Raw genomic sequence first — 17,091 nt, forward strand, 5'->3', positions numbered from 1 at the left:
CTCATGGCCCCCACCGGGTGATCAGGAGAAGGAACCAATTGGCCAAGATAATGCACCAAAGAAACAAAATGTATCTATCCTCTGTTGGCCTGTGCCCATCAATGGTGCACAACGGCCAGCCACTGCAGTACACCCAGGAGGTCATTCAGTGCAGCAGAGTCTGTGACTAGGTGCAGTGTGGCTGTGAAGTAGGAGCATCCAGTGCCTGACGGCTTTCGAACGGTGGCCACTTACAATTACCCTCTTAATGCACTCCATATGTTATAGTATTGAAAATGTCCCAGTTTGACCACAAAGGCAGCAGGAGGGGGTGGGCTGAGCTGAGAACCAGGTGGCTCATTGGCTCAAACAGCGCTCAGACTGGCTTAGAGAACTGTGCGTTGAAATAAATATAGTAAAAAGGATCCAGTGATTGGCTTTGGAATTGAATTCACACCTGGAGACTGTGTGGTCATCCACTTCAGAAGCACCAAGCTGATCAAAAGGCTGCTTTTTAGACTGCAACTGGGGGGAAAACATCAGACCCATGCTTCTGGTCTATTTTAATAAGTCCTCATTAAGGCCAATTAACAGCTTTCAAAACGAACGGGTGTATGTCGCCAATCCGAGAAATATAGCAGAATGCTTCAATATTCTTGCTAGAAACGCTTTCAGAATGCTTAAAGGCCTAAATGAAATTGACTGACTCCACCCATTCATTCATAAAGGAATGATCAGAAGACACATTGATGAGGGGTGGGAATATAGAGAACTTGAACATCATGGTCAGTGGTAATGGCGCATGTACTGCACAGTCCCCAACAAGTGAAGCCGCAATGAAGGAGAAGAGTCATTTATATTGTTGGAACATAGCAGTCATCCGCTCAAAACTGGGAAATCAACATTGCTCTCATTTATAAATGAGTTGTACTTGATAGGATGCCAAGAGACTTGCTAAATGGAAGACTTTCACATCAATGTTTTTTACTCCATCTGCTACCCTGCTGTGCACTCCAATAGGGGTCAACCAATGGGTAAAGCATGTGTTCCTGCTGTCTTTAAATTGCCCCAGTCTCATTTTGAGCCCAGTGTTTTCCAGACCACATTATCAAATCCTGCATTTGAAAATCGGGGTAATGTTAAAATTCAATGTCAACTTTTATCATAATATTTTTGTTCACGTGAATATTTTTGTAATTAAAGGTTTAGAGTATGAGTTAGACATACAGAAGAGAAACCTTACCTTTAGTGGATATCTAAGTACGAAGGTCTGTTTTTTTGGATAAGGATGGGGAGGGAATGTACCATTTAAGCATGATCCATATGGTGAATTTTTAAATAAGTTAAATTATGAAATATAATTTACATTTTTCATCCCCAGATCAGTTGCACCCAATCTTATACCCTCGTCTTTTACAAGGATAGGGAGCACCCTTGACTTCTTTTTATTTTCTGCCCCGTAAAGCAATGCAAGGTTTAATTTTAAGGTCATCCCAAAGTGTTTCAGCGACCACAATCTACTTTCAATGTTCATCCGTGTGGGAGGGAGACATAAATGTAAGAACGGGCTGGCAGTTTATAATCAAGGTGTTAAGCTAAAACGGGAGAAAATTGACCCCATCTATTTTCTCAGAAACCTTCTGTCCAATGAAGGTGAGCACACACAAACATGCTTGAACCCGGACGGCGTCCCTTCTGAAATTATATGCGCTTTTCGGTCCCTCTGCGAGACCATTAGTCATGGGATGATCAACCAAAAGCTGTGCCCGCATACACCCAGGCTTGTCTGGTTTAACCAAGCGTGCTCTAGCGCCCATAAACAGCTTATTCTGGCCCTCAAAAAAGCACCCTAGTCTAAGCTGGAAATTAGGCAATGTAGAAAAAATCAGTAGGGAATAATAAAGCAGAGGAAGGAGATTAAGGAAATGGCTTGGGATGATATGGAAGTGGCTGTTAAATGTAAAGATGCCAGAACCTTGTGGAGGGTGGTGCACCTGATTTTAACAATATTACTACTACCTTCCCAGAAACTATAACTATAATTTCAGCTGATTAGACCATTTTTCTTTTCAAGTCTTCAACTCTAACGAGAACTCGGACTCCTATGAACTAGTGGTTGAAGGAAAGGGGATGCTGCAGTTTTTTCCACTCTATTCAGGTCGAGGGGGTAACCAAGGCACTAACTTCCTGCTTATCAGGCAAAGTCCTGGGGCCTGATGGAGTACCAGTATATGTCTTTAAAAGCAATATTTCTTTATGGGCCCCCGCTCTTGACTAATGTGATCTTGTGCTGCCATTCTAGGAGCATTCCCACCTACCTGGTCAGACGCTACCATCGTTTTTATCTTGAAAAAAGGAGATCTGAGTCTTCTGGCTGGTTACCGCCCCATTTCTTTGAGTGACTCAACAGCAAAAGTCCTAGGAGAACTTTACTCACAAGGCTAAAGGGCGGGCAGAGGAAAGCAAAGTTATGTCTGAAATCCAATACGGTTTCCACCCAGGCCTAAGAAGGATGGAGCAATGCCTCAACATTTGATTGGCAATTACATGAAGGCCAAGAAGGAATCGATTCACATGGGTTTAACTTGCGCCTTTGACTCCGTGAACCGGTCCAAGATATGGCTGGTGATGGAATTTCTGGGGGTGGAGAAACCTTTAATCTCTCTTTTAAAGAAATTATGGTGATTACATAAAGGCACGCATGCGAGGGTACGCTATGGCACTAAAGGGGCTTGCAATGGAAAAATAGGGTTTTCCAGAGTGGTTAGAAAGGGATGTGTTTTGACACCTTTTTAATTTTCCATCTATATTAATGGGCTGGAAAAGTTCCTAATGACTCGAGGGAAAGATTTGCCACTGCTTTGGAGACACTCCGTCACAGTATTACGCAGATGATGCTGTTTTGTAAGCAATGACTGCAAACGGTGTTTAATCTCTGCTAGATTCATTCACTCTTTTTATGACTGAATTGTACTTGAATATTGATCTCTCAAAATCATAGGTTAAAACATGTGGGCCAAAAGGAAACAGGAGTGGACAGCATTCGATGGTTTATAAACGATATAAGAGAGTAACGCACTTTAATTACTTGGGTCTACCATTTGCCTCCTCTCTAGATAGGAGACTACTTCTCTTCACTACAAATCAACAAATGTTGTGATGAACTGAGGAAGTGTACACATTTGCCGACAAAGTAGGAGAAAAGTCAAATAAGCCCATACTTGAGATTAACCCTGGGCGTAGGACTACGCTACGCTCACGTAGTTTGTGCAACTACGCGAATTGCACGTAGCACAGTGCAGGCATTTTTTGCTTGCACGCGGTCCTCAACGTCAAGTTGGCGACCGCGAGCAAAATAACATCCCAGCAAGACTTTTTCCTCGTTCGCGATCAGCAACATCAAGTTGCCGATCACAAGAGTAGAAAATAAACCTCCCGGCGAGATTCTAAACGCGGAGAGGTCAGGTTTCTCATTGCGAGTGGTCGCATATGCTCGCGAACGCTCGCGATGAGAAACTGCCAGTCCGTGTTGAGAAAGCTGCCTCTCGAGTACAAATCTACTCGAGCGGCAGAAAACGACCGCTTGCACTGTGCAAGATGCAGTTTGCAATGATTGCACAGTGCGGACATGCATCCGGCACTACGCAGTTCGCGTAGCTACGTGTAGCTTCCGTAGTGCGAAGTGCACTTCACGTAGCTACGCATAGTGCTACTACGCAAACTACGCCCAGGGTTACTTGAGATACAGAAGTCAAAGTGTACCTTGTTGGCTCTTACGGGGCCGTGCTTTGGGGTTATACCAACCTCGAGCCCCTTCAGCAAGTACAAACTGATTTTTTTTTTATAAAAAATATTCTGATCTTGCTGTGGGTTTCAATTTGGGCATTAAGTGAAACTTTCTTGAATGCCGTCATCAAGAACTGCTTCCTCTGGATAATACGTTAGCCATACTTTGGCTCAAGTATGTAAAACACATTTTTGCTGTGCCTGGGTTATTTGAGCAGCCGGAATGTACTGACGCCTCAATTAAGTTAATTAAGAGTAAAGAACTAGTTTTAGGAATATCAGGAGGCAAAATGATTGAAGAACGTGTCGAATGGGTCGCCAGTAATAGAATATTCTGCCTTTATTTTAACCGCAAGGAACTGTTCCTTATTTACTGCATGCTCCAAAAGCACAATTTAGATTCTAGCTTATTTGTATAAGAACGAATACATTGTAGTTTTTGTTTGAGTTCTCCGTTTCAGGGTACTTTGTTTTTAAGTCTGCCCGAGTTCGTCATTATCACTGAAAAGAAGCTTTCCTATCCAGGTAAGTTCAATATCTTCTTTTATTAGTTCTGTTCACAGTTAACTCTGGCTGCTTCCAACTGGCTTAATATTCAAAAGTCCCCACCCGTTCATCCCCCAACATTCCCATTCCAGATTTCATGCCTACATTCTATATTCGGCAACACGATACCCAACAGCAACCCGTTGAAAGCATGTTCGAGGCCTATTTCGAGAGGCAGGGAAGTTTGCATGTGTGTGAAAGGGGGGGTGGGGGGGTGCTGGATTTTAATACTAATCACAGCCATGTAAGGTGAAAGCCCTGAATGTCAAACTCAATCGGCTTTTACCAGCTCCAAAAGAAAAGCTCAAATAGCACTTTGGCATACTACACGTACACACGCACAGTGTTAATCAGTTCCTTTAACTTCAGCATCCAAGATGGCGGCATACATTTTACAGAGGAAACCATGTTAGGTTCAAAGCCTGGGAAAAAAATTAACATAGAAGATACGTTTTCCATGTGGGAATACTGCATATATATATTATACATGGTTGTGCTTCATTTGTTCACGAAATGTAATTGCTTCAAAGACTGCATGAATAGAAGATCAATGAAGTGTGAAAAACGAATATGCTGCACTGGAGGCACAGAAAATAGTGGAGACTGTTAGCATGATTATAGTGCCTAAAACTGCGCATCTACATATATTCTCTGTGTCCATTCATGTTATCCAGAGATTTATCTTTTTTACAATTGGATAATAGATGGTTTATCCAAGTATTACTTATTCCAACAATAAATTGTAGTTATCTAATATAACCACTGAAGATCTCTTTTTTATTGTTTTTTTTTTTTTTTCATCTCAAGCTATTCTTTCATCCCTGTATAAATGACAACAATAAAAATTCATTGACAAAAAAAAAGAACTGAAAAAGTACGGCTAGAACAGCCTAGGCAGGAAGACTCTTAGGCAAGGCAACAGGATTGTTCTAAACATTACTCATGCTACATAATGTAACCAAGAAATTCAAGGCACAAAAGCTCATATTTGAAAGGTTCCAAATATTCTTTCTTGTTTACCAAGCAAAGGGCCTCATGTAGGTAGCCAAATACCGGTCGGTAACGGCCGATTTTCGGTAATTATACCGTTACCGACCGGTATTTTGGCTATTGGCATGTAGGGGGACAATTTTTGGTTTCGGAATTTACCGAATCGGTAAAATTACCGAATCGGTAATAATACCGAATCGGTAATGTTACCGAATCGGTAATGTTACCGAATCGGTAATGTTACCGAATCGGTAATTTTACCGATTCGGTAAATTCCGCAACCAAAATCGAGATGTAGGGGGAGTGTGTGGGTGTTTTTAAGAGTCGGTATTTACCACCAACTTATAGTTGGTGGTAAATAATTAATGTATGTGTATGGGCATTTTGAAGCGCGTAGCAGTGTGCAATGTGGCATACATACATGCCCTTAGGGCATGTATGTGTGCCACATGTGCACACATGGCCGAATCAGGGGTGCAACAGGGTGTCAATGTGACACCCTGCCACCCTTGCTTGTTCTCCACCATTACCGAATCGGTATTTACCGATTCGGTAATGAGGCATACCTTCCCCTCAATGGGAAGGTATGCCTCATTACCGAATCGGTAAATACCGATTCGGTAATTACCGGATTGTAACGAATCGGTAAAAAATACCGACTCATTACCTACATACGAGTTACCACTTCTAAAATACCGATTCGGTAACGTTCGGTATTTTAGAAGTGGTAACTGGTATGCTACCTACATGAGGCCCATAGTCTGGAAAGCAACAAAACAAATAGCTAAATAGCTTCAATACGCGACAGCAGCGACTGCAGTGTATTATGTTTATACTCACCATACGCAGTCATGGTCCCAACATATGGCCCATCCACCACATTCCTGTTTTCTTCCGCCAAGGCTTTGATGTACCGCTTGCTAAGATCCAAAATCTGTTCACGAAGCATGGAGCTACTTTCATGTTGAGTTCGTTGTTGGATGGTGAAATGCAAGAGCATCATACCCCAAATGAAGCCAAACGACACAAGAAAAAACCCAAGCTTTTGGGATGACAGTTTCCACGGAGTGAAATATGCCATTGTTCCTCGACACCTCTGGAGGTGGAAGAGCTTAAAATACTAAGACACGAAACACCTCCATCGCCCACCGCTCTCTCCTTTACTCCACGGTGCTTTGCGTTGGTTGGTCGGTTGCTCTCCTGCTTCGGCCCAGTTTCATTCTGCAAAAGAAATAAAAAATATATTTTATGTAGATATGCGTAATGCACTATTTCGCCTTTTATTTTTAAATTTAACAGAAATACCATAAAAGCCTACACTTAATTATTTATTTTGTTTGCAACTATAGACGTCAGAGGTTGAAATAACAAAAGTACTGTATATGGTGGTGAACCAAATTACAAAACCAGCTAGGATCTACTTTATGTTGCATCAGCTGTTTGTGTGGCAAAGCGTTAGCCATCATTTTTTAAGGGCCTTATTTATCCATTGCCTCAGTGACATTGCCACTGTTAACTCTGAAAATTAGGTGGCGGTTGCATTTAGTTGAGCAAGCAGATGCATTATTTGCGCTGCTAGCCTTAGGTGCAAATTGATCAGTGAGGTATCAGTTTGAATAAAAAGCAGTCCAGGGGGCCCCCATCCCTTGAGGGAGCCCACAAACCGTCAAGAGGCCCCCATTCAGCTCAAGGCCAATGAATATCTGTGCGATACGGAGAACTCAGGAGCCCCTTATCACATTCTTCAGGTGGGGTCCCATCGTTTTGCATTTCACCACTGCAGTAACACTTGCATGTAAATTGAGACGGAACATAGGAAACAATTCCTTTTGATAGATGACACAAAGTCACAACATTTTTAAATCTGCATCTACTTATTCATGGCCTCCCATGGTGCACATTTCCAAACTTAAGGAATTTGCAAGGGTTTCAGAGAAGACCTTAGGAAAGCTGCAACAGCTGCAGGTCCAAGGAATATTGCTGAATTAATCTATACTTGTGACTATGCAGAGGCATGTCTGCATATGCCATTTTACATAATTCCTCTAGGGGAAATTAAACTAGCACAATGGAAAGATTGGTTTCCTTGGAGACCATTAATCTCCATCAATTCTGTGGGTGCTTCTGCCCCCTTCCTGCACTACAAAGGAATTTAGTCAGGGGCGTAGCTTAGCCAGCAAGACTTTCTTTTGGGGGGGGGGGGGGGGATTTCAAATTTTACAACCAAAAGAAAACAATTGTCTGCACTGCAGGATAGAGAGATGAGATGGCCAAGGTTCAGGATGGACTGTTTACATGAGAAACAGTGGCAGTACTGATTTCCTTTAGGTGGATCACTGCCTAGAGTGCCACAGTGGGAGAAAAATGTGTTACAATTCAACACCAAGCGACTGCCACCGATTAAACTATTTGCAAGAACTTGGGCCTGTAAAGTTGAGACTGGCAATAGTAGGCTTGGAAATCTGTTCCAATGTTTGTGAATTCCAAATAGAAGTACATTTTGCACCCATCCAATGAGTATTTCTATCTGTGCAGATGAACTAGCTTTTTTGTTAAACGTTCACTATATATATTTAAGATCCCAATCCAAAAATATTACCAAGTTAAAACCTCTTAGTGAAATGAGACAATGAGATAAACCAACAGGAATAGCAGACCTGACCATAACCAAGCATGCACCTCAAACATCACTGCTGAAGCTAAGTCCGTGCCCATCCCAACCCACCGAGACCTGGTTGTTCTGTATGGGAACTCATGACTACATTCGCGTACAACACAGTGGCATGAAGCCCCTGCCCTGGGATCACTTATTTTAAATGTATTTTCACTGTACACACTCTTATTCATCTTTGCTATATGAAGCCTTGTTTGTAGAATTGTCAATTTGGGGCATGTGGACAGGGCTCCATGTTTCTAGCCCTTGATTTTTACAAATCATTTTATCAAATAACTGAGGGGCCCATGTTCCAAGCCCAAGTATTAAAGAGGAAAATGTGCATAGTAATTATTAGAGCAGGCCGAGTCAGAGCCGAGTCATGAGTGTGACTTGGCTCCATGAGGAGTCTGTGCACAGGCTGAGACTTGAAAACATTTTGAATGTATTTCAACAAATATAATGTAAAAATATGATCATAATCTCTTTAAAAAAAGTGCTTTTCTTTAACATGTTGAAGAGTTTCATCATAGTAGATCGGATTATATCACTGCACAGATTGACTTTTTAAAAGTGATCAATGTTGGAAACATTCATAGCTTGCCAACAACAATTACATTTGTGAACCAAAAAGCAAGTCAGTAGTCATGTACACCCTAAACATGGCCTACATTCTTATTATATATGACGCAACGTTACAGTCCATTAAATCAAATATGAAAAGTGCTTGTATAGCGCACATCCTGAACTTAAGCATTTAAAAGTGATAATAAAGAAAAAAGAGGCTAGCTGAACTAAACTATTTGCCTAGCATAATACAGTTTGGACAAGCAGGGATGTCTGTATTGATTCCTGGTAATCTTGTTTTACATTTCGAAATTCCTTCATCAAATGGGTTTCTCGATCTCTTTCACTTGGTCTCTCTCTCCTTCACATAAAAGGTAATTGTTTTGTCTTTTATTCTTGACTCACAACAAGAAAACAGAAAGAGCCGACCTGACTCAGTGCCCCCAAATCAAACTACCAAGCAGAGAATGCATTTTTATTTTGGAGTATGTCACATCCCAAACACATCCCCGCCCCACTGAAGAAGAGTCCTTGGGTTTAATGCTGCCCTTGACAGGTATAAATCTCTGCTCATTTACAGAACGGGAGTGGGTCAGAAAAAGGTTTCTAAAAACAGGGTGTTCCCACACTTCTAAGAGATTAACTGCACAGGTGTGGCCATTGCCACATCTGAAGAAGTTTTTATTCATGCCCAATGTTACACACTCGTTGTTGTACTAATGTGCATGAGCAAATGAATTCATAAGCCTGGGAGGAGCCAGTGGAGTTGCACTCTGCAGAATTCCGCGGAGTTGCTGATAAACTCCACCTAATTCCGCAGAGTTCCGCATGCAGGCAGAGAAGGCAAGCTGACGCCAGCAAGTTTTACGGTTAAGCCACGGCAACAGAGTGTTTGTTTGCTCTGCTCGTGTTCGCTGACATTCTTCAAGAGGAGATGTGCAGCCGCGATGTTCAAGCTTTTTTGGCCCCTTCACTACCCTTTGACGTACCTGATAGAGGTTTGCTTGGTAAGAGTGATGGAGCAGGTAGTGCAAAATGTTGTATACCTCCTCTATTCTTGCATGAAAATACTAATTATATCATCTATTAACTATATTATTATTATTAAATGAGTGTTGCATGTACACTAATCAACATTATTAATTTTTGGACTACACATGGAATTTGCTATATGCATGGCTTAATAACTCTTATAACTAAAATCCAAACGTATATTAATAAATAGTATATGTGGTGATAGGATATCGCATGATATATGTTGCTTTGTGATGTTGCACCCACGAGGAGGATCGAAAAAGGTGAATATAATTGCTTTAAATGTCGCTATATGCTAGATAAATACAAGCACATAGAGAGATTAGTAAAGGGTTAACATTAGAATCATTATTTCTTTGAAATAATTATTCTTGAGTGTTTGTTTTGCTTCAGTTGACATCTGCGACCTAAAGCAAATGGCGGCAGAGCATGTGTTCCGAGGTGGCCACCGTCTTGTGAAGCGCGAAGTCCATTGCGCATGTCCAGACGCCACCGTGAACGTCTTAGCGACCCTTATATATCGTGTCCCTGGTCAAGGATATACGCTTGGTGGACGGCCAAGAGATGGAAAACAATGAAAACCTACATAAGACCGGAAAAAGTTGTTACTCGAACCTAAAACATGACCTCATGATTAGGACTGAACTGGTTGCTGAGAACAAGCATCGGATGATCCCAACCAGCCAATCACCACTGTTCTTGCCCCCAAAAATGTATCATGTTAACCTGAAAATGGCTATAAAAATTGTAGATTAGAGGGTCGTGTCGAATTCCTGAACTCCGAATCCCGAATGACCGATTGTCCGATTTCCATTCTGCCGCTTTTATTTGCCTGTCGTAATGCCTGAGGGTCCGGATGCTGCCTAATCGTCTGATGACTGCAGATTACTTACCAACTCCACAGGCAATGATAGATGCTTGCACGTCACTGGCCCTTGGTCGATCTTTGGGACTGTAACGTGCCGAGCAGAGAACTTTGGACTTTGACTCTTGGCCTGCTTTATTTGGACAATTAACGACAACTCGGTTACGCAGAGCCAATGAATTAGAGGACTCCAAATAGCCAGATTAAGTAAATATGATGTTCTGCGATTTTATTTAAACTCAAAATTTTGACTAGGCAAATGCATATATAAATCGTTATGTAAAATTAGATAAACAAATTGAATTAACAAGAAATTAGGAGTTGTGGGTTTCATTTAGAGAAAGATTCTGATTCTTAAAATGTGTTTTAGCTGGTTCTAGATCACCATCAACCAATCCAACTAATTGGTCCACCGACCAAGTGGGAGGAGTGTCTTGATGTTTAAGAATAGGGATCTATAGGTGACAAAGATTGACGTATATTTGTAAAATGATTTTCTCTCCCTATAGGTTATAAGGTACCCCCCCCCCCCCACATGTCCAGCGCTTGAATCATCCATCCCTCCTGTGTGTGTAGACTTGTGAAAGGTGACGTGTGTGAGTTGCTGTTATGGGCCCCACCAATAAATGAGTGCATGAATGAATGTGCGTGTGTCTGCAACGCAGGGAGGATATTAGTGCATGTTGTTCCCTATTACCCGGTCTTGCGCTGGATTAAGAGCACAGAGAAAGTGTTTTTCTTCCTGTGCTCTTGCCCCCGGATTCGTCTCACCTCAATTTCACAAATGAACACTGGTGCAGACCTCAAAATGGTTATTTTGATAGTCATGAGTTTTATTCCACTGTCCAAATTTTTATATGCTCTTTGTCGACTGCAACCAGTTTCTTTCTAAAATTATCTTAAGTGACAGGGTCCAAGATACATGTTAACCCATGGTGATGAAGGGTCACCGCTATCCTCTGGATCCCGTGTTCCAACACGTCTGTCCATCATACTGCCCTATATGTATTTTTGCAAGCTAGCACACCCCAGTTGATGAAAACCTGCAGCGTGCAGGATCCTTCCTAAATGTGTGTCCTTTAAAGCTTGCTTAGATGTTCAGGGGTGCAGGGTAGTCATGTTTTTAGTCTGGTATTCGGGTGCAGGAAATTTAAGTGCTCTCTTTTTACACCCATTGCCATAGATCAGATATCACCTGTTTGCTGGCTTGTGTTTTAATAAATGCTGTCTAAATATTTTAGCGGGAAAATCTAATTTTGCTTTTATTGAATGCAAGTAAGAATTTGGAGTAGAAAAACTTTATACTGCTGATAACTTCTTTAACAGAACACTGAGGGAGAACTTATCTTGGCCCATCAGCTTGCAAAAGACAGGAAAACAACTACCAGAGACTTGTAATACTCAAACTTTGTATTTGCTGCATGTTAAAAGATACAGTGTTGTGCCAGAGAAAGTGTCACAGAAATATTTATTTATGTTTTTACGGCAAGCTCTGTTTTTGGAGAAAAAAAATTGCGTATTGTATTTCAGATGTTACATGAACTTTTGGGGGATGCAGTTGACTTCGCAACCAGCCATTCAATTAGCGTACAGGGGCCATCGGATACTGCCTTCTGCATGCAGTGCGGTGCGGTCCATTCATTTGGTACTCAATAAATTATTAATGGCAGTGAGCTGCTCAGATGGGACTTGCAAAGATCTAGAGGTAGAAAGGCAAACCACTTGTCCAATTTCAGCTGGCCCACGCGTGCTGGCGACCAGTTAAATATCATTTTGTGTCGTGCACATCTCTGCCAAGGCTGTTTGCCCTCTGTGTATGAGATGCAAGGGGCACACGGTCTCGTTAGGGAGTGATTAATCAGTTCTGTTGTAACATAGGGAAGACATAACAGGTTAGTCGTCGTGCACGGACCAATCGCTTCATTATTTAATTAAACTATAGGGCAGCGATTCATCGCAAACATCCAAGGTGCATGTCGGAAGCCAATCAAGGCAAGGCCTAATGAGCCATAGGTCTTGCTGCTCCTAGGGCCAGTTGGCCTCCGATGACCCAGCTACACATGTCACTGGGAAAGCCAAGTTGTGCAGGAGTCACCAGCGGACAGCCCCGCTGCAGCTGCAAATACAATAATGGAGCAATTAAGTGTTCATAGGTCGTCTGTGACCAACCCTGTGCTCCAAGATCAACATGAAGGTTGAATGTGGGCAGCTTTTGTGTTGGAAACCCAACTCAAATAGTAAACTCCCCTCTTGCGCCCCACTTCTTCTGCCTGGTTCTCGGGCACAGACAACACCGGTCAACATAAAACACAACTCCCGCGTGCCCAGGAGTAAGAACACTCACCGAACCCAAGTGCAAGGCACATGGTCCCCAGTAGCCTCCAGCGAGTGCACCGCCAACTTCCATAATCTCCTCTCCCTACTAGCGCCAGCCTGAAACTGTCAAACCACTGAATCCCGCCCTCTTTGCCTCCTCCACGAAAGAACTAACATCAGCTCTGTGCGGTTACTGAACAGACCTGTAGTCAACCATGGTCACTCAGGGTGTTTTTCATATATGTCTAGTATTGCTCCCTCTTCATTGGCTAGGAAGGGGGTGCCTGGGGTGAGCGCGCCAGTAAACTCCACTCTGTCGGTAGTTGCAGAGTTTTTGCCGAACCCCACGCCTCAAACGGAGCTCGAGTGGCAAAACTCCACGAACTCTGCCGGCGGAGCAGAGTTTGCCACCCACCTCTAGAATTCATGAGTGCAAGGTTAATTTTTTGTGAATCTCTTTGCACTGGCCAACTGAACGTTTGTGTGTCCAAATTGGAACAGGCAAATGGATTTGAAATTCGGGCCCATGCACGCCCCTCCCCTTCTTTGCTGGAATGAATTAATGTGCATCCCACATAGAGATAGATATGTTCTACTGACTATGTAGCATCATTATTGTCAAAGAGCCTTTTCGGTTTCCCTTCATAAAAGTGGCACAATGGAGTTTTTGATCCCTTTTATTGGATGGCAGTTAAGCTCTTTCACTGTCTTCACGAAAAATAGAAGTACCTCCAAAAGGTTGTTTGTCTAAATACTCTGGATGTGTTGCAAAGAAGTTTTTTTCAATAACACTGTACTGAAAAAAAAGGGACTGTCCACCTCATATATATATATTTTTATCTTTCATCTATGCCGCACTGTGTTGCGCCTCTATGCAACATGGCTCAAAACAATGAAAAAGTCCAATTTAAAAAAGCACTATGACGCATGATACAACAGAGGTTTTAAAGTAAATGACCTATTCCAAATTAATATACTACTAATCCTAACACCCGCATAGTCTCAACATGAAGAAACACCATGGCGAGAAACTAGAGGATTGGGGGGGGGGGGGGCGGAAACTCACGTTTGATTTGGCAATATGATTCTTTAGAAGCACTGATGAACGAACAAATGATAAATTAATTAATATATGGAAAGGAAATAAATCCAGCATCTCATGAAAGAAATTTGTGGATGAAGCTTTTGTGGATATCTATATGGTATAAGAAAGAAGAAAAAAAATAGTCACATGGCTATAAAGCACAGTGGTGACCATATCCAATGATGGGCATGTGGTATTATAGAAATGTGTCATTATAAGACCAAGAACACTGTGGTCAACTCTCAGATGCACGATGACAGGGAATAACTTGCCAAATTTCAGATAAAATGTAGGAGTGCTAACAGACATTCAAATAGCTATGCAATTATCAAAGCCAGAAGAAGCTCATTTACCCACGAAGGAACTGAAATGCCTCAGTTACTTACGGCTGCATAGCCTCCCTGTGAGTGGGGTGTGGGCAAGCTTCAACAGGAGTTCTAAAGGAGCAGATCCAGAAAATGAAGGTAGTATCAAAGGAGAAGTCAAGGACAGGCAGTGCACATTTTATGACCACCTATTGAGTAATGGACTTAAAAGGCATTCATAAATGTTTTGCAATATCATTGTTATGTTTATGGCTACACCAAGAGTACACCTTAATTGCCCTAAAGCATGCAGAGTAAAATAAACTGTGGAGCGCATCACTCAATTAAAAAATATGGAAGGGTTGGCATAATTTTTTTTATATAAATACAAGTAAAATCTACAACGTTCTTTGTGTATGTAAGTTAGACAATGGTTAATCTATACATGTGCGGATGAATAAAAAGACAGTATTTAGGTACTACCAAGGATTGTTGATGGCATATACTCAATGCATCTTTTATGCATGTGTACATTAGTTGCCAATGCCATACACATCTGTGAATTAGCAAACAGTTTTAAATTACTGAGTAAGTGTAACATCATTTTTAGGAAATTATTCTGCTTCATGAATCTTTCTTACACGTTAAATCTCCACATTTGTTTCTTTTGCAGTACTTGCTACTGTAAAAGTAAATGTCCTCTTTTTTTATGTATTAAAGGGTGCTCCTAATTTTGGCAGATGTGGGATCTGTGAAAGATGCAGATTAGTTAGCATGCTTAGGATCACATGAGGAGGTCAAGCAGGAACTAGAACCCAGATCAAATTGATCCAACGTCAGCAGTTTAGAAACTAGATCTAATCAGTTCATACCTTTTGACAAAATAAAAATCCGAATAAAATGTGTGTGGGCGCGTACGATACAAGAAAACAACAAGCTGTCACAGAGTAAGAAAACCATTTCATTGTTACACAAGATATTCTGGATTACATACCAGAACATTATGCTGAAGTGAGGGCAGGTGAAGACTGGGACAAAAAACAGACCCAGGCACCAAAATAACAAGCATTGAAAATGCAATAGGTCTCGCCTTTGATTAAGTTAAAGCCATTTGCTTTGCTAATGGTATTGTATAGCAAAGCAAATGGCTTTAACTTAATGAAAGTCGAGACCTATTGCACTTTCTAGATGGAGAGCTCTATTCCTCAGCAGATTGGCTTGGTACACTGGTGATTAATGTACGACCTGACCTCAGTTTTTTTGCCGTCATCCTTTCTGGTTGTATGGGCTGCTGATAGTAGAGTCGATGTTGAGTGGTGGACATGAGCCACTCTGGGAAATCAAGAGCTTACTTTTCTTTAAGTCGGTAACCTTGGAGACCGAAATACCTAACCGACAGAGGAAGACTGATATTGATAAGGCATAATGTGCCCTATACCCCAAATTGGCTGGTATAGTGGCTCCCTCGAAAGGTGCTCCAGACACTTTCCCGGCTTATAAGGCCCAAGACTCTATAGTGTCCAGCTCTCCTGGGTTTTTATGCGCTCCCTTCGTCACATCTGCATAACTATGTGACGGAAATCACACCCAAATAAAGGCTGAATCCCTGCCCACAAGCTGCACCCAGGCCACCAGCAACCAGCCACGTCAAGACTGAGGCCCTGATCCCCTCCCACACCGGTGTAATGCCCACCCCTGTTGCCCCCTCCCACTACAAGAACACCCCTCAACTCCCATCGCCTACACGATGAGAGGAGGGTGTCACCAGCGAACTCAACTCGCAAGTGGCGGGAGCACAGTATAGGGCTGCACCCACGATGAGGGCTCCGAAATAAAAGGGGGCACACACACACACACACACACGTGTGTGACATCAACGGAGACAACACGAGCCCTAAAAACACGAGGAGGGCTCAGAAATAAAAGAGGGCACACACGCCTGTGTGTTGACATCAACGGAGACAACACGCGCCCTAAAAACACAATGAGCGCTCAGAAATAAAAGCGGGCACGGAGAGCAATGCGTGCGAACTCAGCGGAGACAACACACGCATGAAAACACAACATGCTCTAAAAAATAAAAGAGGGCACACACAGCCGTGTGTGTGCCACCAACGGAAACAACACGCGCCCTGAAAATACAACGAGGGCTCAGAAAACCAGCTACTTCTTGGACTTCTTCCACCTAGGGTTGGGAATTGGGATGGGTGAAGTTGTGCGCGCCCACAACGCTGTCCAACCCCCTTGTCTGAGAGCGCCTCCCTTTGGACTTAGCACGCTCGCGACCGCCACCCCCACTTGGCAGCCCGTCCCAGAGGGCCGCCGGCGCGTCCCCTCTTTCCCACTTTACATCTCCCCATCCTTTCTGCATAGAGAGAGCACTAGCAGAGAGAGTTGGTGGCAGGAGGAGGAGGCCGCTGCAAGGGCAGGACACGAGAGCCCGAGCCCCAGCCAGTCGGGACACAGCTGCATGTCGGTGCCCCGCACTCCGCCACCTCCTGCAGCCGGTTAATGGCCCCGGGGAAACGCCCGTCACCCGCAGTCCCTGCATCACGGTTTCTTTTTCATATTTACCACGTGTTCCTTGGCCACCATCTCCCCGACGGGGGGAATGGAAAGTGAAAGTGCATGAGGCTGCTGGGAACGGAAAGGGGACAGGAGATGTGCACGCCGCGTACACATCATTGCAAGCGCGTCTTCACAAGCGCGTACACCAACTCAAATCCGCCAAAGCCTGCGCGTGCCCATCTCCTGTCCCACTTCCGAGGCAAGTCAGCAACAATAGATCTCGCTGGCGACAGCAGCGCATCGCGCTGCGTTCGCCAGGCGCGACCTAAAAAGTGGTCGCCATGAGCAATTCAGGGGTCGTATTACACACTGTGCCTGGGGGTCACAGCAGGTGTGTTCGCCAGCTTTGTGCACTTTCGGGACACAATAGCATTACAGAAGGGGCTGCAGACGCTTG

The 17,091-nt window shown here is 43.1% G+C and overlaps 1 protein-coding gene across 1 annotated transcript in view; it reads right to left on the minus strand.

The window, feature by feature from the left end:
• MGAT5 (alpha-1,6-mannosylglycoprotein 6-beta-N-acetylglucosaminyltransferase) overlaps positions 1 to 17,091 on the minus strand; it is a 603,388-nt gene that overhangs the window by 493,849 nt on the left and 92,448 nt on the right. The window contains exon 2 of the mRNA XM_085647328.1: positions 6,142 to 6,522. Within this exon, the coding sequence (XP_085503454.1) occupies positions 6,142 to 6,382 (241 nt within the window). The 5' untranslated portion in view covers positions 6,383 to 6,522. The remainder of the gene's footprint in view (positions 1 to 6,141; positions 6,523 to 17,091) is intronic.

Source organism: Triturus cristatus, chromosome 3_2, assembly GCF_964204655.1.
Source record: "Triturus cristatus chromosome 3_2, aTriCri1.1, whole genome shotgun sequence".
NCBI lineage: Eukaryota > Metazoa > Chordata > Amphibia > Caudata > Salamandridae > Triturus > Triturus cristatus.